Below are 24,927 nucleotides of genomic sequence, written 5' to 3' on the forward strand. Positions count from 1 at the left end.
CCTTTTAAAGATACGTTGTCACTTTCTTTTAGATGAGTTTCTTGAAGACAAAATGCAATAGGTAAAAAAGACTGAACTAGAAGTGTTAACTCGAGAAGATTTATTTTAAGACCTCGGCAATTCCATTGGATTATATTTGTCATTATTTAATAAAAGAAGGGCGAATGCTGTCGAGTTTGCCAGCATTCTTATTTCGCTCACCCTGAGATCGTTATCTTTCGGGTGGCGGAACACTTTCGGTTTCCATTTCAGTTTCGATGATAAGTGTTGAAAATCTGTTGTGCGAGGAGAGTCGTCGATCTCCAGGACTACGCGCAGCTGGTGTTACTCCGCCTCGACCCCTACCCCGCGACCTCGAATCAGAAGACTTCTGAGAGGATGTATTTCCTGGCTTCTTTTGGACATCCTTCTTTTCTTGAGAACGAAGAGGAGATGGGGCTCTGGTAGACTGTGTACTGGACGAAGAAGATACCTTCTTGGATGCAGATGAAGGAAGACTTTTGGAGGTGGAAGAATCATCTATGTCACTGGGAAGATCCCAGACAGATTCGCCGCTCCAATTGTGTATTTCTACTGTTTCTTTTTTCTTTTTATTTTTTTTCTCATTTTTTTTTGGTGATGATATTGAGCTCTGCAAGGAAGATTGAGTTGACCGAGTACTGGTTTTGGAAGATTGTGGTTTTCTTGGAATTATTATTTTATCGGTAGGTTCTGTTTCAACAGGCAGCATTTTAAAATTGTCCGCATCAATTGGCCAAGTCATTCGAGTTTGTGTATTCTCGTGACTGAATGAGCGGACAACTTTGCTGGCGTACGATGGTCTGTTTGAAACAAGGAGATCATTCGAAACAGAAGCTATCTGTTTAGCTTCTGGGTAACTAATGTTTCTTTCTGTTTTAATTTTAATAATATTTTTTTCTTTAAGGTAAACAGGGCAGTCCCTAGACGATGAAAAATGGGATTCACCACAGTTTACACATTTAGAAGATTCAGAGTGACAGTTTGTTCCCTCGTGTCCTTCGTCAGAACACTTGAAGCATCTCTGCTTACCACGACATTGTTTGCTTCCATGACCAAACTTTTGACAAGTAAAGCATCGAATTGGGTTTGGGATAAACATGTCAACTCTGATTCCGAAGCAACCTAAAGTAATAGATGGAGGAGGAGTTGGAGTTCTAAAGGTCAAAAGATAAGTATTTAATTTGATTATAGTTCCATTCTTTTTAATTTGAAATCTAATAACATTAGTTACACCTTGGCTTGAAAGTTCCTCACCGATTTCTTCCACGGTAAGGTCACCAAGGTATTGACTTCTGTCTCGAATGATCCCCTTACAGCTGTTCAAACTGTTATGAGGAGAGGCAGAAACAGGAAAGTTTGATATTGTAGGCATTGTAAGTAAATTTGTTGATTGACTTTTGTTGGAACATTCAACCAACAAATTGCCAGATCTCATTTTTGAAACTTTTTTAACAGTACCAGCAACGCTTTGAATTTGTTTGTGAATTACAAAGGGCGATATTTTTGAAATTGGTTTTTCTTCTGTTCCTTTTATTACAATAAATCTGGGCCAACTGTCATCTTCCCGACAGGGCTCTGAATCATCACATTTTCTTTTCTTATGTATTAAAGCTGATTTAGAGGGTTTGTTTTGTTGTGCCATATGAAAGGAGAAAGATTCACCATTCTTGCCATCCACCCACCTCGGAGTGCCTACAAGGGCGATGCTGTGATTCCGTGGCGAACCGGGATCGAGTGCTAATGCTGAAAACGAGCTCCAAATATAATGTAGCTGGTCCTCAAAATCAGCACCCAAGATCCCCTGCGGAAAGCACCAGATGTTCCAAGAATAGTATACTCAAGCAGAGCGTATCCATCAAGCGAAAAAGAAAGCGTACCACTTGATTGACCCATGAGCCATCGCCTTCTTCAGTTATCCAAAATATAAATAGCTTAATTTAAAATACATGTGTATATTATGGAAATTGTTACAAGAAAGCTTATTGTTGAGGATTAACTGAAGGGCTCGACATGACCAGCCGATTGATCGAACCGGGTCCATCCGACCTCCTGTTTAGATGATTTCGAAGCCAAAGCAGCTTATTGAACTATAGTCTCGTCCGTCCGGGTATTTTCTGACCGTAAGGAGTCTGGCTATAGCCCTCATCCACAAGGATCTCGTCAACCACCGACACGGGTAGCAACCCACGGCAAACGGGTTGGAGAGCCTATTTTATTTAAAACATCGGGCATCTCACGATGTTCGGATCACTTTAGTCTGGTCTCTACCCTTCGACCTGTCCAGCATGGGTAACCCTACCAGGAGACGAAGCTCCAGCTGGCATAGCTCTTGTGGTCACTGAGACACGCAAGCCCTCCGACCACGGCAAGGATAGCGATCCACCGGAGGGGCTACTATACAAACAAGTGACATAAAAAAAGCTGTATGAATTGAATATGATACCAGCCTTGTATATACATACAAATTGTTTTGCATTGGCTCCTTTATTTTATTAGAAACATCCGGTTTTTACATCATAACAACCTATATTCGAACAACAAGTGGAAAAAAGTAAAATCACAAAAATACTGAACTCAGAGGAAAATCAATTTGGAAAGTCCATAATCACATGGCAAAATCAAAAAAACAAAACGCATCAAAAACGAATGGACAAGAACTGTCATGTTCCTGACTTGGTACAGGCATTTTCAAATGTAGAAAACGGTGGATTAAACTGGGAAAGCTATGTCATTCTCTTTTTCCTCCCAAAATGTACAGACGTAATAGAATTCTGCATTTGAGCTAGAATTTCATTTTTTCAATTTCTGTGGAAATAAAAACTGTATTTAATCAGCAGTTTCATCTCGCTTAGATAATTTTTGAGAGTAAACTATCTTAAAAATTAGGATTCCCAAAGGTGCCAATAATGTTGGGTAGCTGGAATTAAATTTTCCTTATCTCCACATGGTGGTTTCTTTCCATCTGTTTTCCATTTAATAATATGGCCAATGGCTTCATCTTCCTCTTGGAATTTCTTGAGCTCTGTTATATTTTTACCTGCTTTCCAATAGTTATCAAAAGTACCAGGATTATAATTTTATACGCCAGACGCGCGTTTCGTCTTCATTAGACTCATCAGTGACGCTCAGATCAAAATAGTTAAAAAAAAAAAGTCAAATAAATACAAAGTTGAAGAGCATTGAGTACCCAAAATTCCAAAAAGTTGTGCCAAATACGGCTAAGGTATGATCCAAGTATTTGCTTCCTCTGTCTGTTTCCTAGTCTTTATCGCATTTAGAATTTTTCTTTTCTTCTATAAAAGAGGGAAAATCATGAAAGTCAGCATGTCACGAGCTCTTAGAACAAGGACCACATTTTAAATATTCCATATGGTCTGTTTGGGGACAATCACACTCACGGGGGTTTGTACATCGTGACATCATCTGCATTTCCATGTTTGGAGCCTGGTCTGTATTCCACAGTAAAATCAAAAGCGGATAATATTTCAATCCACCTGGCAATCCTTCCCTTAGGCTCTTTGAGACTAAATAACCATATCAAGGCCTGGTGGTCAGTCCTGACCATAAAACTTTTACGCAATAAATACTGCCTATAATATTCAATAAAATAACGGACTGCCAACAATTCTTTGTCGGTAATGCAATAATTGCACTCAGCTTTATTTAAGGTACGACTGCCATAAGCTCTGGGTCTGCCATCTTGGATTTGGCTCAAAACTGATCCAATGGCAAAATCACTTGCATCTGTATCTAGGATAAAATATCCCTTGTCTAAAGGATATCCCATTATTTCTGGGCTCATAAATACTTCTTTTAGGTGTTAAAAAGATTTTTGGTACTCATTCGACCAAATAAATTCATTTGAATTCTTAGTTAGCTCTGTTAAAGGCTTCACAAGAGAAGAAAAATCTTTTATTGATTGATTGTTGGTTGCTTTACGCCGCATTAGCACAAAAAGGCTATATCGCGGCGAGAGCTAATTCGAATATTTTTACAATTTAAAGCATATTTTTATATATATATAAAAATCTTTTATAAAACGACAATAATTGCTACCCATCCCAATAAGTTGACGGACTTGCAGTTACATTTGTTGGAACTGACCATGATAATATTTTTACAATATTATTTAATTTTTCATAAAGCTTTATATAAAAATCAACTAAAGCAGAAGAGAGGTTAAAGATACAAAAGGATCATGCAATCTAAAAAGTCTTGCATAAACTGACAACAACATGGCTAAAAAAGAAAAAGACAATCAGACAAAACACTACATAGAATACAAAAGATAAAGTAAACATATTTGGGGCGATTGCATGTGCATTGGAAGGGTAAGAAGAACCTGCTACATATGACACCCATCATGATGCTCATGTTGGTAGTTATACATTTTATTCTATAGGTGACATTAAGGGTTTAATTTGTTTCCCAATCCGCTATAAATAAATGTTTAAAGAAAAATAAGATTAATGGGGAAGGGATAGTAGTAACAATAAATGCTAATCTAAATTAAAAATTTGAAGACGACAATTAAGATGTCATATTTCATTGATATGCTTGTGCAATTTAATGAACTCCAGCAAGAATGGGTGGCAAAGTTCACGTGCCATAGCAGCTGGCAAGATTGTCATTGGTCTTGAAGGAGTTCCATATGACATCAAGCTGAAAGATCCAGGAAATTATTCTGTTGGCCATGTTTTTTTACAGAAAACTTTGTATAATGAAAAAGATCTCGTCTTTAGAAAATTGCAAGTATCTCATGTTAATTTTATAAAATGTTACACTTAAGGTAGATGTGACCTTTAAATTTCTGTTAGGAAAATGTATCCCTCATTAATCAAATTTAATACCTAATTTACAAAGAATCTTGTAAGATGATGAAAATACATGTTTTGATACCCACATACCTGTATGTGATCTCGTATATATTTCATTAATCTCTTCTATGTAAACATTGATTTAAACATTGGAAGTCGATTTTTGACAAAGTATTCAACACAGTTACAATAAGATAGGGGATAAACAAATAATTTAAGTCACAAGGAAGAAACCATGGCACTCAAATCGTGAATAGTTGCTTCTGAACAAGGTTCTTTTCAATACCATAGGCAAGGAAAGTGTAGATATTTCCTTTATCTTTTATGCACAGTTATACTTGTCCAAATGGCAGTAACATGCTATAAAATAACAGAAATTAAAGTTTTTACTATATTGCCATCATCCACTCTGAGTGATGTTTTTTATAAAGATAAACATGCCATAAATACAATCAAACATAATCATGATTGATTGTTGATTGATTGTTGGTTGCTTAACGTCCAGTGGCAAATATTTCATGCATATTCAGGACGAGAACAAATTCACAATAAATACAATTGGTAGGTTGATATAATAGAGGCCATCTGGGATGATGATCAGGGAAATTTTGACTGCCACTGGAAAATAAGGGAATATTGGTTAGGGACAGAAATTTTGCCTTGCAACAGGCCACCTACGGACCCCTCAAAGAGTTGTTGCAAGGGTTCTTAACGTGCAAAGAGCGTGGCACTCTCTTTACACGAGGCATCGGATTTAACGTCCCCCTTCTGACCAGACGTGACTGCAAACTTGATACATCCCGCACAGCCAAACGGACGCCCCACTTCGGCAAGCGTTTTACTGCCGGTCGGGAGAAGACCAAGTGACCATATTTCTATACCCCAGTCACCCTTGGGGATTCAAACATAATCAATCAAGCATATAATACATATATGTAAAATGACAATTTTTGTTGTATTTGGGTTTGAAGCCAGTAATCCGGGGGAATATATGAGCCGCAAAATGCGTCAAGAAAAAAGTTTTTTTGGTAGATTGAGATTGCAGACTTCCTTTACCCTGTAAGCTTATAAAGGTCAACCATCAATTGGAAAATATAAAACATAATGGTATTAAATCATCCATTGCAATGGATTCATGGACTACCAGCACAAACTTAGTTCGGATGTTCCATTAGTGATCGAAGAGTTGTTCGCTGCTAGATGAGACTCATCTACTGGTTTTTTTTTTAGCTACAACAAACTATATGTACTAAGAAGTCAACAGAAGAAATAACTGAACTGAAAAAAACAGGTAGCAGAATTAACTTTTCAAGACATTACTATTGAAAGTTTACAAATATCACCCAGTGTCTGTGTCAGACACTGAGACAGAAAATAGTATTAAGCCTGCTAAAAATGCGAGTATGAAGCTGTCATCAACTATCTGTTAAACACATTCCAATGACGCTTCACCAGATAAAACTTGACAATGATTGTTATTTGTTTACCATGGCAGTTTTCAAATGAAAAAGTTTTATCTTGGTATCTGTCAACATTATTTCGTGTTTTATCAATAAAAATAAGAAATGTTTGCTAAAGTTGATTTTTAATTGTGACACAAGATTAGTACAGGCTTATAGACATGACAGAACTGTAATAACATTTATATTTCTGAAATATGTTTTGTTCCACTATTTTAGACTTTAAAAACGTCATAACAGAAAATGTGTTACTACTAACTTTTTTTACCCAATGCAAATTGGTTTCAGAAGAATTAATGTTTTTTTTCAAAACAATATTTTTTAATGGCTATAATAACCACGCAAACAGCACAATTCCTTCAAACTGATGTTCGGTCGAATCTTAAATATACTACTGAGAACAAATCTTGAAGGATTCAACAGACAAAGAAATTGATGATCAAAGATTGAAATGAATTCATAAAACACATTTAAACCTAACAATTTTTTATTGTCGGCATCTGCTTTCGGAGGATCAATGAACGTAGTATTTTAAGGTTAAGAGTATTGACGACTATTTCATTTTGATAGGTCACGAGTCTAAAGTTTCACATGTTGAGATAGTCGGTGGGATAAATTAGTTATATAGTGTGTTAGATAAAGAAAGGCAACAGTAGTATACCGCTGTTCAAAACTCGTAAATATATGGACAAAAAACAAAATTGGGGTAACAAACGAAAACCGAGAGAATCGCATTAAATAAAAGTGAACAACGACACAACATTAAAATGTAACACACACAGAAACGGACTAAGCATTAGACAAAATCCGATGAGAATAACAAATATAACATCAAAACCAAATACATGAATTTGGGATAAAAAAAGTACCGTGACACGTCAGCTAGATAGTAATGTAGATTCACACACAAATATTAAAGAAAACAAACGCATGAATGAAAACACAACGTTAAAATGTATCACACACAGAAACAAACTATGATATAACAATGGCCATTTTCCTGACTTCAACATGACATTTTTAAAGATAAAAATGGTGGGTTGAACCTGGTTTTGTTACATGCCAAACTACGCACTATAATGGCAATGTTAAAGATAATATTATGTCATTAACACACTATGCAACTAACAATATGTCATTTCTTCATATGTGGGTTTTTGGTAGGATCTTTATCAGATATCCACAGCAAAAACAAATTGATATCCTAAAATTTAGAAATTTTTTTCATGTGTTTGTAATTATCATAATAATTAGAGAACATATATATTACTTACAATTTGTTTAGAGTTTTTAAGCATTGGCTTACTAGTACTACTTTTTGTTAAAAGGGATAAAGCTTTAGAAAGTGAGGTACAATTTGATTTCTTTTTGGGATGTAGTGTTGAAATGAAATTTATATAAAAAAAAAGCAGAACAAACATCACGAGTTATTAAAAAAGACAAATGCAGGACGAGCAAGTGGGTAATAAAAAGGTAGGTCAGAGATTACAACTTAAAAAACAACAACAAATTAACACAATATTTCACCCCATAAAAATTAATATTAATATGACATCATACTTTATATTAATTTTTTTTATTGCAGAATGTCAGACAATTTAAACAACAAGCAAATCAGAAGGTTATATCGCTGCCTCAAAGTAAAGACGGTGATGGGTACATTGATCAGAAACACCGGGTAGAAGGCCACATCTGGAAATTGCATGTGCCATTAGATTGCACCTTATGCCTTTTCAGATGTGGCAAGAAAAGTGATAAGTTAAAGCATGGCCAGCATTTCCGACCCCACCAAATACAGAAGGAAGAGATGATTAACAGGGGTCAGTATCAGGGAAACCGAGCCTACATCAAAAGGAATCCCTTACCGTACAGAACAGTAATAGGTTTGGAATTCGAGAAGATGACCCGTGGTGAATCCCTGATAAGGACCAGAGGATATACTCCAACTCCTGTGGTACAACCAGCTGTATATCAGGTTGAAGTGGCGGAGGAAGTCTGTCAGGTTGAAGTGGTGGAGGAAGTCTGTCAAGTTGAAGCGGTAGAAGTAGTGCAGCAAGCTGAAGTGGTGGAGGAAATACACGTGCCAGTGGGCACACCACTCTCCTCCCCTGTAAGGAAAATTATAGCGCGTGAAAGGGAGCTAGAAGAGCAACAGCCACAGCCAGACGAGTTTGTTTTTGATCAGACAAATACCGTTTCCACAAACACCCATCCAGCAGAAGAATGAAAGGTTCCAACAAGTAATTCCGGAATAAAATCAAAATCTTCATCCTCATCTTCAAGCACATGCTCACATAAGGTTTTGTTAGAGGAACTAACTAAACAATTCACAACCTTTACCAGTACTGCAACAACTGACCTAGAAAACATGCAGAAGGAAATTGTAAGACTGACTAGTCAGGTGACTGGACTACGGTCTGTAGTTCGAGTTCAAAACACAGATAACAGACACAGGAATACTTCTCCAGCCCGTCACTATAACAGGAACAGATATTCTCCTTACCGGCCAGCACAAAGAAGGAGTATTACACCTATGCCAAGGTAAACCATATGAAACTGAACTGTATGATATCTATAACTTGTGTTAAATATTTTTCTTTCTTGTGTTTATTTGTACATGAATAATGATTATTGATATAATTAGGAACTTAATTGAATATATTTAGCATAACCAATTTGTAGGGACACAAATTCTAAAGAGGGGGAAAAGGGGGGGGGTAATGTGACAGGTACCATTTATCAATTGTACTTATAAAAACTACTTTTCTAAAACTTCAAATGTGTATAATTTGTATGCTGTTCATTTCTAAATTTCACTCTACTTATTCAGAGACAAAGATGGAATCGGTGCATTCCTTATCAGGATTATTTTGATAATTTTTATTCAGATTCAAATAACTAATAACTCGCAGAATAGGTTATAATGCAGTCATTTTTATTATAGAATTGTATCTACTGTTTACTATAAGGAGTGTTGGAATTAAATCTGTTATTTACTGTTATGAGACGATCACCGTATTTATTTATTTTTATGAACCGAGTGTTGTTTTTACTCGTATGTACATTTTTGATTGTGTCATGTGAACTTACTTATCTGTACAGTTTCCTTAAGTCATTTCGGTATAGGGAATTACAAGTTTTATGTCAGAACATTTTGTTAAAATACATAACTTGTCGAAATTCGTTGACAGACAAGCACCTGGTTTTCCTTTGAGCGCCATCTTCAGTTTACGGTACTGAAGCGTTTTCATTGGTCGAACGATTACGGAAGGTCACAAGTTTTTTTGGCTTATTGGAAAGAATTTTAATTATTATATTCTATTTACAGAACAAACATTTTAGCAAATATAAAGTCGCTTGAGAATGATTTTGTGTATCTATTTCATAAATATAACATTTCACAACGGCCGAAGTTAGAATTGCCGCAAATGATTTTCATTGGTTTACTGTTCAATCTTGCAGTTGCGTGGTAGAAAATCGCACAGAAACTGCACGAAAACTGAACAAAACTTTTGAACTATTTTTAAGTACAAGTATAAAAACCCAAAACGCGAGTCTGACGTCATTCTGGCTAAGACGTAAATAAAATAATAATTCTTTTTGAAAGTAAGAATAATAGATTTACTTTACTTTTTAAAAAGTTTTTAACATTTTAAAGTGCACATAATTGTTTAAAAACGATTTACGCAAATATTTTACCAAAATTTCACGGAAAACTTGAGGAATCTAGGAAAATTATGAGAATTTGTCATTGTTTAATACTAATGGTTTAAATTGAATTACAATACATAAACCATAGAATTTACGTATACATATTTTTCTGATGAGAAATTTCGTACGTTAATAATACTTTTTGCCGAATCACTGTCTGAAGTTTTCATGTAATTGAACAATATTTTGTTTCTTTTTACAACAAGATTTGATAAACATAATCGAACAATTTTTGACAAACTTACATAGAATTTTCATGTCACTGGTAATTCAGTAAATTTAAGTTTTTTGCACTAGTTGAGGGTTCTTATAGGGTTTTCAGACAATCAGATAAACATAAAAATGCACATTACTAGTGAAGGAAACTAGTACAAATCTTCCATATTTTTGGTGAAAAGACCAAAAAAAGTTAGTCAATCATTTTGTATAATAATACAAGACATCATTTTTGTAATATAATATCTACACATGTACAGTCAGTCAAAACTTAATTACTTTAAAGGAACATTGTTAGTAAAATAGATAATTGTACTTCCTCAAATTGCAAAATTTTGTCATTGTCTTCTGGTCACTTTTGAGACAATCGTTTTTAGCCAAAGGATACTAAAACAATGTATCAACAAACATTATTGTAATAAAAGTATAGTTCCTGATTTTAACTTCACTAAAATTCACTGTTAAGAATAAAGGTCAGGGGAACATGAGACTTATGTTTTTAGTAAAAGGAAGCTAATACAAAGTCTCTACTGAACTCTATCATTAAAATGAGACTTACGTTTTTAGTAAAAGGAAGCTAATACAAAGTCTCTACTAAACTCTATCATTAAAATGAGACTTACGTTTTAAGTAAAAGGAAGCTAATATAAAGTCTACTAAACTCTATCATTAAAAGCTTTCAATAAGTCACATAATTGCCTATAAGTAAACTTGTAATAACCAAATTTGGAAATCTAGACTATAGTGTTAGCCTTAGAAGTTGGGAAATACATGATCAAAAACTGAGGGAAGAAAGGTTCACGACAAATTGAGTTACCATAAGAGGAGCGCTGTACATTCACAAGTCGCAGACAGCATTATCACAGCTGAGGCAAGGAGGTGTAATACCCAAATGTCATGTTTGACGGAAGTACCAATTGTTTGACCCCCCCCCCCCCCCCCCCCCCCCAGTAATTAACATTGACCAAGCCGCTTCCATCTTTATTAAGGTGTGAATCTCCTTGGAGAAATTGTCTAGTATAAGGGTAACCATCCAAGACCCATAATCATGACCTGCAAAGCAAATGAACTTTACATAATTTACATCTCATAATTATAGTAAGGCCATCAAAACAGCCAATAACCTTCCAACCACCTGCAAATTTAAGATAGCCATATGAGCAAAAAGTAAAATCACAAAAATACTGAACACTAGTAATTTTAGGGCCCTTTATAGCTTGTTGTTCGGTGTGAGCCAAGGCTCCGTGTTGAAGGCCGTACTTTAACCTATAATGGTTTACTTTTTAAATTGTTATTTGGATGGATAGTTGTCTCATTGGCACTCACACCACATCTTCCTATATCTAATAAGAGTAAAATCAATTCGGAAAGATCATAATCACATGGCAAAATCGAATAACAAAACCCATCAAAAACGAATGGACAAGAACAGTCATATTCCTGACTTGGTACAGGCATTTTCAAATGTAGAAAATGGTGGCTTAAAGCTGGTATTATAGCGCTAACCCTCTCACTTAAATAACAGTCTCATCAAATTCCGTTATATTTACATGATGCATTAAATAAACAGTCACATTTAATAAAATAGTCATTATGGGTACATCAGTCATCATTGTATCACAATTTTAAAAGGAACAATTTAACAGAACACAAAAAACATCTACTATATACGAACACGTCTCGTTTGTCATTGATTCTGGTACTGAGATGACTGTGTAAGTCAAATTTGAGATATAAGTCTAAAAATGAGGCGGCGGAAGCCGTGTCTGTTGTTTCTTTAATCTCTAGTTCTGGGGGATATATTATTTAACGATGTTTGAAGAAATTATGAACTATTCGTGAGGAACACAACATAATTACTCCAAATATATTTCAACAATGATCAACAATCTACATATGCTCATAACCCATATTTACTCAAAATATAGTTCAACAATCTACAATTACTTACAAGAAAAAGTAGTTTATTTCTCATGCCAATTCAGGATTAACTCAATTATTAAACTACACCAAGACATCACTACTTCATCCCACTCAATACTTCAACACAATGGTTGGCTTTTCAACACAATGGTTGGCTTTTTCAGGTACTTAAATTATAACCCTGGTACCTTTGACAACTCCTACTCCACTAATTACTGTACGTCATACTACGAAAACAACCAATGGTATCATTTCCCCAGGAATAAGTATCTTTTGAAAACAAAACGCGAGTCTGGCGTATATACTAAAAGAGTAGGTCCGGTAAGAGCCCTTTTTGGCCCCAAAATATAGCAGTTTTACAAAATTGTTAAAATGTTAACTTTTAGTTTTTTTTATTGGATAGTAGAATGGTTCTGCTACATAAATATTGGCTGTTTTTGGCAATACAATTCACATAAATTGAGTACTAGCACCATTAAGCAGGGTTTCCGCTGGCGGTCGCCATTTTCGCAATTTGCGAAAAAATAATAATTGTGGCGATTAAAATTCGTCATTGGCGAAAGAAATATATCTACATGTGTATAACGATTTATTTTCAGCCATCTTGTTTATTTACTTTTTTCGGGTTTCTCAGACTTTACCGATCAGACAATACTCGGAATTCACCTTGAACTCGAAAAGATTTTGACAAAATCAATAATCAGCTGATTGCATTCATAGCTAACGACATCAAAGGACTAATTAATAAAGGTGTTGATTGTATGATATGACAAAATGATATGATTAAATGAGTGATTAAATGGCTTCTGTCACATGTCACAAAAGGGATTTAATAACCACTTTGCGACGCACGTGTTTGAAGCAAAATTTTTACGCTTCCACTCCTTCTTTTTATGATAGTCCAGAAAAGAAGATTGTTGTTATGAAGAAAATGTTCAAAAGCACGAAAGGTCTCTGATTTGAAACTTTATCATTTAATTTTCATATAGATCATTGATTTGATTTTGTACTTCAAAGTCGTTTCAGTGACACACGTGTTTCAAGATAACTTTTTCGAGCATATAGTTTTACTTATTTACGATGGTCTAAAAAAGAAAACTGTCGTTATCAGTGGCGGATCCAGGAATTTTCATAAGTGGGGGCCCACTGACTGACCTAAGAGGGGGCCCGCTCCAGTCACGCTTCAGTGATTCCCTAAATAAGCAACCAAATGTTTTTCCAAAAAGGAGGGGGGCAGTGGCCGCATTCGTGTTCATCCAAAATATTAAAATGGAAGTTGTATTTGATGATAATACATAACATATATAAAGATTGAGGATGAACACGGATGCGGCCACTTTCATTTTTGACAAAAACCTTCTGAAAAGTGACATTTTTTCGCATATTTGGTAGATTTGTCATATTTTAACTTGAGTCGGATCGTTTTTTATGACTAAATGAGATAAAATTTTTCACAAAAAATAATTGAATCAAATGAAATAGACACTTAAGTGTTTAAAAAGTGATCAAAATCTTTGGTCAGATGAAACTGAAATTTGAGGCCAAAATCGGTCCTTACCGGACCTACTGCTTTGGTCCTGGTATCTTTTATGAGTTTATTTACATTCTGTATAGTTGACCATCGATTTGACAAGATTACTTTAGACAGTAATTTACAGGACATGAAGTGACAATTTATTTTAACGTCACACAGGTAATTGAAAATAAATTTGTCGTTTACAGTATGAAATGGTGCAGCTAACGATTTATACATAAAAGAAATCAGCATTGTCGGAAGTGTATACTTGAAACGGCAACTGTTATGTCGCACAGGAATTACGGGAAATTTAACTACGAAAAACAAATAATGTAACAGGAGCGTGGGCTTTGATTCTTCCGTCCCCTCTAGCTAATTATATCTGTCGTGTTAATAACTAATATATGTGACTCTTCGGATAGGTACTAAAGAGGGTTGACGATGGATGCCAGATAATATCATAAGCATTGGTATTAAAGAGTTACTCGTAACTGGAATTACGACTATCCCAACATGGCGACGGCAGATATAGGTTAAATATTTCCAGTCATTTTTTCAAATGTAGCATGTTTTTGTCAATCGTTACTCACATGCAAGTTTTTTCTATACCATTACATTATATTTGAATCGTAACGGTGCACTGAAATTGTCTTAGCGCTCTGAAAATTGCCGTTGAAAAAATCAGGATGATAATCGTAATAGGCTTTTTGCCAATTCCCGTAATTGACCCTGTAATTAGAGATTCCTGAAAGAGTTGTCTCCATCATGACGAACATAACATTACAAGCAAAGAGCAATTCTACCTATGCGTAATGTGAGTAAAAAGGTTTTCAAATCTTTTTGAATAATATTAATTTGTTGATTAACTAAATACTTTTGACATCAGAAATTATTGTTCGTGAAAAATTAGTTAAAACGCCGATACATTACTTTCAATTCATCATGCTTTGCATTGGCGAAAGCCAATTTTATCCGGTATTGAACCAGTCTACGATTGACCAAGGGAAGTATTTTGTCTAAAAAGTGTTTCATAACAGAATCGAATCGGTAATTGGCAAATGGACTATTATAGTATTAAAAAATGAAAAGATAATCGTTCCTGCGTCCTGCATTACGGCGAGGAATAAACCACGAAACGTATTAACATCTTATGACATTTCTATACTATATATAATCTTTTTGTGCTAATGCGGTTTAAAGCAACCCCTAAGTCGACAAGTAAAGGGGCACAGTTTGTTCCCATTGGAAAGCCGACAGTCTGTTGAAAAATATTTCCTCCAAACGTTACACATATGTTGTCAATTAAGAAATCAAGCATCTTAATAATATCAATTTCATACCATACTGTTTCATTTCTTCAAGAATGAACCGGTACGTGTGTAATACTTCTTCTTTGGGCTGGACGGTATGCACCAAAGGATTTCGTAAGGGGAAAAAAGTTATGTATTTAAGTCCTGGGTCCTTTTTAATTTAACAAAACATGACTTCTCTCCGTAAATCTATAAAATTAGCCTCTACCAAGTCTCATCCTTAATGCGAATTCAACTACTGACTGTGGCTTCTAATCGACAGCTATCCTAAGAACATGATTGTAAGAGTTTTTATTGTTGTTAGTTCACACTCTTTCGATTCTATACGCATTTTGCGGCTCATATATTTTCCCTCGGAGTACTGGCTTCAAAACCGTTGAAAAGTACCCTTTCAATGATGGAAATTGTCCTGACAGATTTTTCAACTTCATTTCTCCTAATTTTTCTTAAAAAAACGGCTTTACAGTCGGCATATTATTCATTTAAAATGATGAATAGCAAAAATTATTATTATTGGCATTAAATATATAGTTGTTTATGAAATTCACTGATCCATTGTTTGCTTTGTTTCTATTATCTTACCTTTTCAATGGGCAAGCTAAATGAGGAAAATGAAGCTTTTGTTGACGATACAGCTTGACAACTGTTACAAATCACTGGAATTTTCTTCCAAAAATGTGAGTGGGGGTCTTTTGGTATTATGGATAGCAAAGATAATCAAGTGTACTATAACATACATTTCAACTGTAAAAATCTACTGATCAATCTGGAGTTTTCAAATTAGGAAGCATATATACAAAAAGAAAATGTGTCCAAAGTTAACTGTACACTAGGATTACATTAAAACAAACTTACTCATTAACAGAAGAGACCTCTGTGTCTGCCCTCTTCCTTTCTGTGTAATAAAATAAAGAATAATCATAACATGTGAAATGGACTAGGGGTTTATATCAGCATAATATTTAATACAAGACAGGTAGTCAATTATGTCAGGTAAAATGCTGTGAAATGATATATGAAACATGTTATAACCATTCATTTTTTTATTGTCAAGCCTTCGAGTTTTATCACAGAACGCCCAACAACATAGGTGAAGTGATCTGAAAGTAAATGATAAGAGAACATATTTATTTTATATCAAGATAGATAGGCATGTTTAGACAGATCTATAATAATAAAAATTAGACAATGGGACAACTCTCTTACCATGGCCAAATGTAATACACATAAGCATTTAAAGGTCATAGTACATTTTCAGCAGGGAACCTTGAGCATCCTTAGCAATAATCTGATATAAACAACTTACTTCTCTTTCTGGTAATATCTTTCTTTCCCCTTGACTTACTCTTTCTTGCCTTCTTTGATCAATTCTGAAATAAAAGTAAACCTGTATCAAAAGGATATTATACAAAATCATCTACATTACCATGATGTGTAATCCCTATATGATTCAATATTAAAATAAGATGCTCCTAGCACTCCGAAATCGATCATTACTCATTTACTGCCTTTCTTTCAAAATAGGAAAAGGGGAGGGACTACAATTTCTTATTCCATAACATGGCTTTAAAGTGCAATGCCCTCCATAGCACTGGGAAAGTTATTTAAATATCGAGATTAATATTAATTATATGTTTTTTCTACATACCTTCTCACTGGCACACTTTCATCTGGTAAAGCCAACGTCCTTTTTACTATTTTTTTGGTTCTATAGTGTGCATGGACTTTGTGGTTTTGAAGATACAAATCACTGAATTCATCTATTTTATATACTTGTTCATGTACTTTTAATTTACATAGCAAGGATATAGGTTGCTGGGTACAACTATATACATAGTAAGATAACTACTAAGAAAACATAGCTTAGAGCCTGGCTGAACTACAAATATTCAGAAATAATTAACGACATATAAATATACCAACTTGCTGTATCGTGCAAGGTTAAACTTTCCTAAATTTCAATAAATTCTTGAACAAGCAAGGCTGTAACCAAAACTTACTATTTTGTGCTAATATAGCAAGGATATAGCTTGCTGGCTACAATTGTCTATATCTAGTACACCAATATTTAAAAAGCAAGATTATAATATTACTTGCCTTTGTAATACCATTGTGAGCTTAGTTCAGTCATCTACAAATCACAATATACCAATATAAAGACAAAAGTATACCATCATAGCAAGCGTTCAAACCTGCATGGTACAACTGTATTTTACAATCCTTGTATGAGCAAGGCTATAATCAAAATCTATTCTGTCTTATTTCTGTAAAAAAAACAAGGTTGACTGGGGTATAGAAATATGTTCACTTGGTCTTCTCCCGACCGGCAGTAAAACGCTTGCCGAAATGGGGCGTCCGTTTGGCTGTGTGTAAAGAGAGTGCAACGCTCTTTGCACGTTAAGAACACTTGCAACAACTCTTTTAGGGGTCCTAAGGTGGCCTGTGGCAAGGCAAAATTTCTGTCCCTATCCAATATACACTCATTTTCTAGTGGCAGTCCAAATTTCTCCAACCATCATCCCAGATTGTATCAACCTACCTATTGTATTTATTGTGAATTTGTTCTCGTCCAGAATATGCATGAAATATTTGCCACTGGACGTTAAGCGACCAACAATCAATTAATCTGTTAAAAAAACACTCTAAACACATGATACAATTGTTATTCAAGCGATGGTGAATATGGGGGGGGGGGGGGGGGGGGGTAAATATATTCAAAAGCCTGCACCAAAGCGTTATTATTACTGTAAATACATTCTAAACAATTGTAATTCAAACAATGATGTATATAAAGGCCACAGTAGTATACCGCTGTTCAAAACTCATAAATCCAGGGACAAAAAACAAAATCGAGATAACAAACTAAAACCGAGGGAAACACATTAATTATATGATTGATTGATTGTTGGTTGGTTAACGTCCAGTGGCAAATATTTCATGCATATTCAGGAAGAGAACAAGTTCATAATAAATACAATATGTAGGTTGATACAATAGAGGCCATATGGGATGATGGTCGGAGAAATTTGGACTGCCACCGGAAAAAGGGGTACATTGGATAGGGACAGAAATTTTGCCTTGCAACAGGCCACCTACGGACCCCTCAAAGAGTTGTTTGCAAGGGTTCTTAACGCGCAAAGAGCGTGACACTCTCTTTACACGAGACATCGGATTCACATTAATTATAAGAGAACAACGACACAACACCGAAACGCAACACACACACACGAGAATAACAAATATAACATCAAAACCAAATACATGAATTTGGGAAAGACAAGTACCGTGCCACGTCTTACCTTAATATCTCAAAAATGGGAGAAAAATCAAACGACACAACGTTAAAATGCAACACACACAGAAACGAACAATAATATAACAATGGCCATCTTCCTGACTTGGTTTAGGACATTTTAAGGGGGAGTTGAACTTGGTTTTGAGGCATGCCAAACCTCGCACTTTAATGGCAAAGTTTTACATTATTTCATAGCTTTACCCATAGTACTTTAAATTCTTACAAAGGTGAATTATCTAGGAATATATACTGTAAAGCTTTGTTTTTTTTAATTTTTAGGGTGCAAATTTTTCACTTATTTTCACATAAAGAACAAAATCGCGAAAATAAATTTGTCAATTTTTATCAGCACATGCAAAGGTATTGATAAAATATATTAATCCGCCAAAATGATAACCACCGAAATATTATGTCATGTATGTACAAGGTGTACATTAAATGAAAATCAGGCCTGCACTTACTAATTACATGTATCTTCAAAAAAGGAATGAAAAACAAATACATAACAAAGCAACAAATGACAACCACTGAATCATATACATATATTCGACCGTCTTGCACTGTCCATTTTACCCTGAACTCTTTTTCATATATGCAAATTAGTAGTAGTTCATTTGTCAATCTCTGAGTTTTCATGATAAATAGATATAGGAAGATGGAGTATGAGTGCAAATGGCAATGACACAACTCTCCATCCAAGTAACAATTTATTAAAGTAAACCATTACAGGTTAATGTACAGCTTTCAACACAAAGCCATCAAAATTGTCAATTGACCACTTCCAGAGTTATTGCCCTTCAAAGTATTTTTTTCATTTCAGAGAAATGAAGAAATCTTTTGAAAATCTGAGGAGGACATCAAAAGAGGTAATTGCCATGTCATATCAATTACAGGGCTGTATAGCCAAAATTCCCAAAATTCCGTATAACATGGAAACTTTTTCAATACCTCAACTGATCATCTAAGGGATCTTCGGAAGATAATAAAAAATCAGTCACATCAAATACAACATGCAATTCAAATTCATGAGAGTAAGGAAAAAAATGAAAGGCTCGAAATATGTCAATTAAAACGTGAGAACTTTCAACTGAAACAAAAAATTGGTGAGCTCCAGACTTCAAATGATGAGTTGAAGGAGGACAAGGAGTTGTCCAGTATGGATAATAGTGATACCAAATTAAAGGAACATTCAGAAGAAGAGCAGCAAAATTAGAAATATTAATTATTTTCAAGAACGTTTAAAATTTATTTAATTCAGCTGCTTTATTTCATTATTATATTTTGTCTTATTTCTTATAGACTGGATGTCTATTTGTTATAAACGTGTTAAAGCTGTTGGGCAAAAACCACCTGGATGTCAAATTAAAAATTAAGAAAGTCATAACAAAGAAGAAGTCAGACGGAAAAAAACAACATTACCTTGGGGTTAGGTAGATACCTTCCAGACATTCTAGTTGCAGAAGATGAAACATCTCTAGATATGCATACAAAATAAGAGCATAAAAATCAGACGACTAGGGAAATGTTAACAGAAAAATGGACCTAACATTCCCGCAAAGGCGAAAACAAATTGTTGAAGACAAAACTAGTGTCAGAGATTTCGTTGAGCTTTACCAGGCTTACATCCGGACAGGAGGTACGAATTTTGTTTTAAATTTAAAAGACGTTTTTGGGAAAACCATTGACAATTTAACGCAAAAATAACAAAGATAGAATTCAAAAAGTGCAAATTAAGAGGAAGAATTATCTTGACATTGGATATATATCATGCAAAATTGGTAAATTATGCTTCTACTATTTGTCATAACAGAGGACATCCGAGATGATGGGCGGGGAAATTTTGACTGCCACTGGAAAATGAGGGTAATTTGAGACAGAAATTGCAATAGGCCATCTACGTACCCCTGATTTAGTGATTTAGTGATTTAGTCTTATGTAGACAAAACGCGTGTCTGGCGTACTAAATTATAATCCTGGTACTTTTGCTAATAATAAGTCACAAGCGCTAAATATTTACCACTGAAAGTTAAGCAACCAACAATAATTAATAACTTTAAGGACATGATGTCAACATACACAACTGTCATTATTTGCGTTGATTTTGACTGGTACATAGCAAATGTGACATTTTAAGTTCAACATGTCATATTGAGCTTTGTTTCATTTGTTGGGTGTTCAAATCGACATAATCTTCGATGTTGAGAACAAAATGTTTTCTCCTTAATTTCTCAAACAGGAGGGGTACGGTGACCACAGGGACTTCCCCTATATTTCATTTGATTTGTTATATAGTCCCATACATGAGTATATATGGTTAAGGGGTGAAGATCTCGAATTTTCCCAAGTTCTCAAACACGAGGGTGTACAGTGACCCTAGGGACCCCCTTATAATTTATTTGATTAGTAATATTATCCCATACATAAATATATATGGTTTAAGGATTGTGGATCTCGACCATTATAAATTCTCAAACAGGAAGCGGTAGAGTGGCCACACGAGCTCCGTCAATATTTCATATGATTTGTTGTATTGTCCCATACATGAATATATATGGTTTAAGGGTAGGGATCTTGACCGTAACCAAGTTCTCAAACAGGAGGGGTGACCCCCAAGGGAACCCCCACTATTTCTTTTGATTTGTTATATTGTCACCTATATATATGAAGATATATGGTTTAGGGGTAGGGATCAAAGGAGAAGTTTTTTTAAAGTAAGTCACCATGATGAACAAATTGTGAAAAATGACTTAAAGGACAATAACTCCTTAAGGCGTCAATTGACAATTTTGGTCAACTTGACTTATTTGTAGATCTTACTTTGATTAACATTTTTGCTATTTTAAAATAGTTTATCTTTATCTATAATAATATTCAAGATAATAACCAAAAACTGCAAAATTTCTTCAATATCATCAATTCAGAGGCATTATACCTGAAAAACCAGTTACCCAATTCGGCTGAAAATTTCAGGACAGGTAGACCTTGACCTAATAAATACTTTAAACCGTCTTGTCTTATTTGCTCTAAATGCTGGAGTTTTTGAGATATAAGCCAAAAACTGCATTTTACCCTGTGTTCTATTTTTAGCCATGACGGCCATGTTTTTTGACGAAATAGAAAATAAAACACAAACTTTATTTTATACACTGATCATTCAATTGAAGTTTAGTTGAATTTGGTTGAGTAGTTTTAGAGGAGAAGATTTTTTAAAGTTAGCAAATATGATGAACAAATTGTGAAAAATTGTCATTGAAGGGCAATAACCCCTTAAGGGGTCAATTGACAATTTTGGTCATATAAAAACTTATTTGTAGATCTAACTTTGCTGATCATTTTTGCTGTTTACAGTTTATCTTCAAAATTTCCTTAAAATTACCAATTAAGTGGCAGCAACCCAACAATGGTTTGTTTGATTCATCTGAAAATTTTAGGGCTGATAGATTTTGACTTAATGAACATATTTACCCCATGTCAGATTTGCTCTAAATGCTTTCGTTTTTGAGATAAAGGCCAATAACTGCATTTGACCTATTTTAAGTAACGGCGGCCATGTTTTTTGACGGATCAAAAATCGAAGCACAAACTTTGTGCAGGATAATCTAAGGAACAATCATGCTTAGTTTCATCCAAATCCATTCAGTAGTTTCAGAGGAGAAGATGGTGAAAAATTGTTAACGACGACGACGACGACGATGGACGCCAAGTGATGAGAAAAGCTCACATGGCCTTTTAGGCCAGGTGAGCTAAAGATATTAAAAAATGCTATCGTTGACTACAAATGTAGCAGATCCTGCTGTATATATCATATCAGGTAAACTACCAGCAGAGGCTGAAATTCATGCCCACATTAATTGATAATATTTACATGTATGCAAATTTGTCAACCATTACTGATAACTGCACAAGTTTGTGAAAATGTTGCATCAAAATTCCAAATGTGAAACTGCAGATTGAATATAAAATATTGGATAATATGTCAAAAGGTGATTTTTAGACCGTATTCATACCAAAAGTGTAAATATATTAAAAGATACACATTTTAAAAGTGAGCACTGTACAACTCTTATCAAAGAATAATCAGAACTACAGCAATTGAACATAATTTTAAAGAAATAATGTACTACATGTATCGTATACCAAGCAAACAAGTTCTTTTCATTTCAGATGAACACATGGGTATAGCTGACGAAGAAGTCTACACCATTCGTGTCACCGATAAAAGTTAAAATAGTAGCCAGGAGTCAGCAGATGACCTCTAAAGCTGGTAACAAATACAGGTCAATGTCAATGGCTGACAGTTCTCTATGACGTAACATTGGCTGATAAAATGGAGGAGGGGAACGCAATCCTAAAGAATTACACTGTCAGTAATGACAGGGTACTGGTTTACACCAAGTCTTAAGTGTCTAATACAAGTGAGTTGATGGGGGACAGAAAGAGAGAGGCCGGCCAGAGAATTAATATACCGTCCTACACCACCGTTTGTGAATATGAAGGAAGCACTTGCAATGCCAGTTGGTAACATGCTGTCCACAAAAGGAATAATTGTAGAGGTATGTTGTGAGTTTCTATTTTTATATAATCTGATATTACAATCTACTCCATGTGCATCCCACTCGCAGACAATAACTATAGAATACTCTAATGAGTAGATGGATCGCCTGTATTTGATACCAGTAGTCCCCAAGGGTGACTTTGGTATAGAAATATGGTCACTTGGTCTTCTCCCGACCGGCAGTAAAACGCTTGCCGAAGTGGGGCGTCCGTTTGGCTGTGCGGGATGTATCAGGTTCGCAGTCACGTCCGGTCAGAAGGGGACGTTAAATCCGATGTCTCGTGTAAAGAGAGTGCCACGCTCTTTGCACGTTAAGAACCCTTGCAACAACTCTTTGAGGGGTCCGTAGGTGTCCTGTTGAAAGGCAAAATTTCTGTCCATATCCAATATAGCCTCCTTTTTCGGTGGCAGTCCAAATTTCTCCGACCATCATCCCAGATGGCCTCTATTGTATCAACCTACCTATTGTATTTATTGTGAACTTGTTCTCGTCCTGAATATGCATGAAATATTTGCCACTGGACGTTAAGCAACCGACAATCAATCAATCAATTGATACCAGTAAAGGAACTCTTAGCGAAATTCTTGGCGTTATGGTTCCAACAGTTTAGGATTGATTGATTGTTGGTTGCTTAACGTCCAGTGGCAAATATTTCATGCATATTTAGGACGAGAACATGTTCACTATAAAATTGAGAAAGGACTATAAATGCCATCTGGGATGATGCGCGGAGAAATTTGGACTGCCACCTGAAAAGGAGGGTATATTGGATAGGGACAGACATTTTGCCTTGCAACAGGCCATATACGGACCCCTCAAAGAGTTGTTGCAAGGGTTCTTAACGTGCAAAGAGCGAGGCATCGTATTTACCGTCCCTCCTTATGACCGGACGTGACTGCGAACTTGATACATCCCGCACAGCCAAACGGACGCCCCACTTCGGCAAGCGTTTTACTGTCGATCGGGAGAAGACCAAGTGACCATATTTCTATACCCAGTCACCCTTGGGGATCAACAGTTGAGAAAGATAGGTCCAAATTTTTTACACAATAATCAGTGAATTGGAATTTATGAAAGTATGGGTCCTTATTTAAAATTATACAAAAGGTTCAATATCATATAAAGAAACCACGATTAATCCTTAAATTTTGGGTTTATGACCCAATTTCTGTTAATGATACTCAGATATACAAAGATTTGTTATCAGTGTCACAGAGTTAACACTTCATCCAAGTACCAATAAATATAGTTATTGTAAACTTGTTCTTGACCTACGCAGGCATGAAATGTTTGACACTGGACGTAAAGCAACTAACAATCAATTAATCAATCTACATTTCCTGTTCAACGCCTAATGTATAAGATGCTTACTTGTTTCCCTCTTACATTTATCTCTTGTGCCATAACTTCGAAATTTTGGCCGGACAATTGTCTAGTGTTGTGTTTCTGACCAATGTTTTCTAATTCCTTCCTGCAAAGCTTCAGAAGGTCCTCTGAAGAAGTCTGTTTTCCATACTCGTTTGAAAAGTTCTGGTAAAATCCGAGCATCAATGTATACGCCAGACGTGGGTTTCGTCTACAAAAGACATCAGTGACGCTCGAATTCAAAGGAGTTGAAAAAGGCCAAATAACGTACGAAGTTGCAGAGCATTTGAGGATCATGATTCCTAAATGTTTTGCTAAATACAGCTAACATAATCAATGCCTGAGGTAGAAAAGCCATAGCATTTCAAATATTCAAAATTTAGTAAACATAACCATATCAATGATAATTCATTTCAGCACAAAAGTGCTGAATTCTGGGCTGGTGATACCCTCGGGGAAATATATCTCAACCAGTAGTAGCATCGATTGATTGATTGATTGTTGCTAAAAGCCAGTGGCAAATATTCATGCATATTCAGGACGATAACAAGTTCACAATAAATACAATAGGTAGGTTGATATAATAGAGGCCATCCAGGATGACGGTCAGGGCAATTTGGACTGTCACTGGAAAATGAGGGTATAGGTCAATTTGAAAGATTGCTGATGTTGTTGACCAGATAGATATAAGTATAGTCAACAAAAGATTAGAAAGTAGAGCTAGAGCAAAAAAACAG

At 35.2% G+C, this 24,927-nt stretch overlaps 1 protein-coding gene across 1 annotated transcript; it reads right to left on the reverse strand.

Annotated features, from left to right (window-relative positions):
• Nucleotides 1-211: 211 nt before the first annotated feature.
• LOC134718031 (uncharacterized) lies at nucleotides 212-1,663 on the reverse strand. The gene is made up of 2 exons (XM_063580533.1): nucleotides 816-1,663; nucleotides 212-497 (listed from the first exon to the last, which is right to left on the reverse strand). Exons 1-2 carry the CDS (start codon nucleotides 1,661-1,663, stop codon nucleotides 212-214), a joined length of 1,134 nt encoding a protein of 377 aa, XP_063436603.1.
• Nucleotides 1,664-24,927: the final 23,264 nt, after the last annotated feature.

This window comes from Mytilus trossulus, chromosome 5, assembly GCF_036588685.1.
Source record: "Mytilus trossulus isolate FHL-02 chromosome 5, PNRI_Mtr1.1.1.hap1, whole genome shotgun sequence".
In the NCBI taxonomy this organism is placed as follows: domain Eukaryota; kingdom Metazoa; phylum Mollusca; class Bivalvia; order Mytilida; family Mytilidae; genus Mytilus; species Mytilus trossulus.

What these genes read in the sequence shown, in the direction of transcription:
- LOC134718031 (XM_063580533.1), bottom strand. Translation starts at nt 1,663, where the DNA reads ATGGCACAACAAAACAAACCCTCTAAATCAGCTTTAATACATAAGAAA. An exon ending in CTTGTTTCAAACAGACCATC is followed by an intron (nt 498 to 815) that starts GTACGCCAGCAA and finishes CACCTCCAAAAG; the next exon opens with TCTTCCTTCATCTGCATCCA.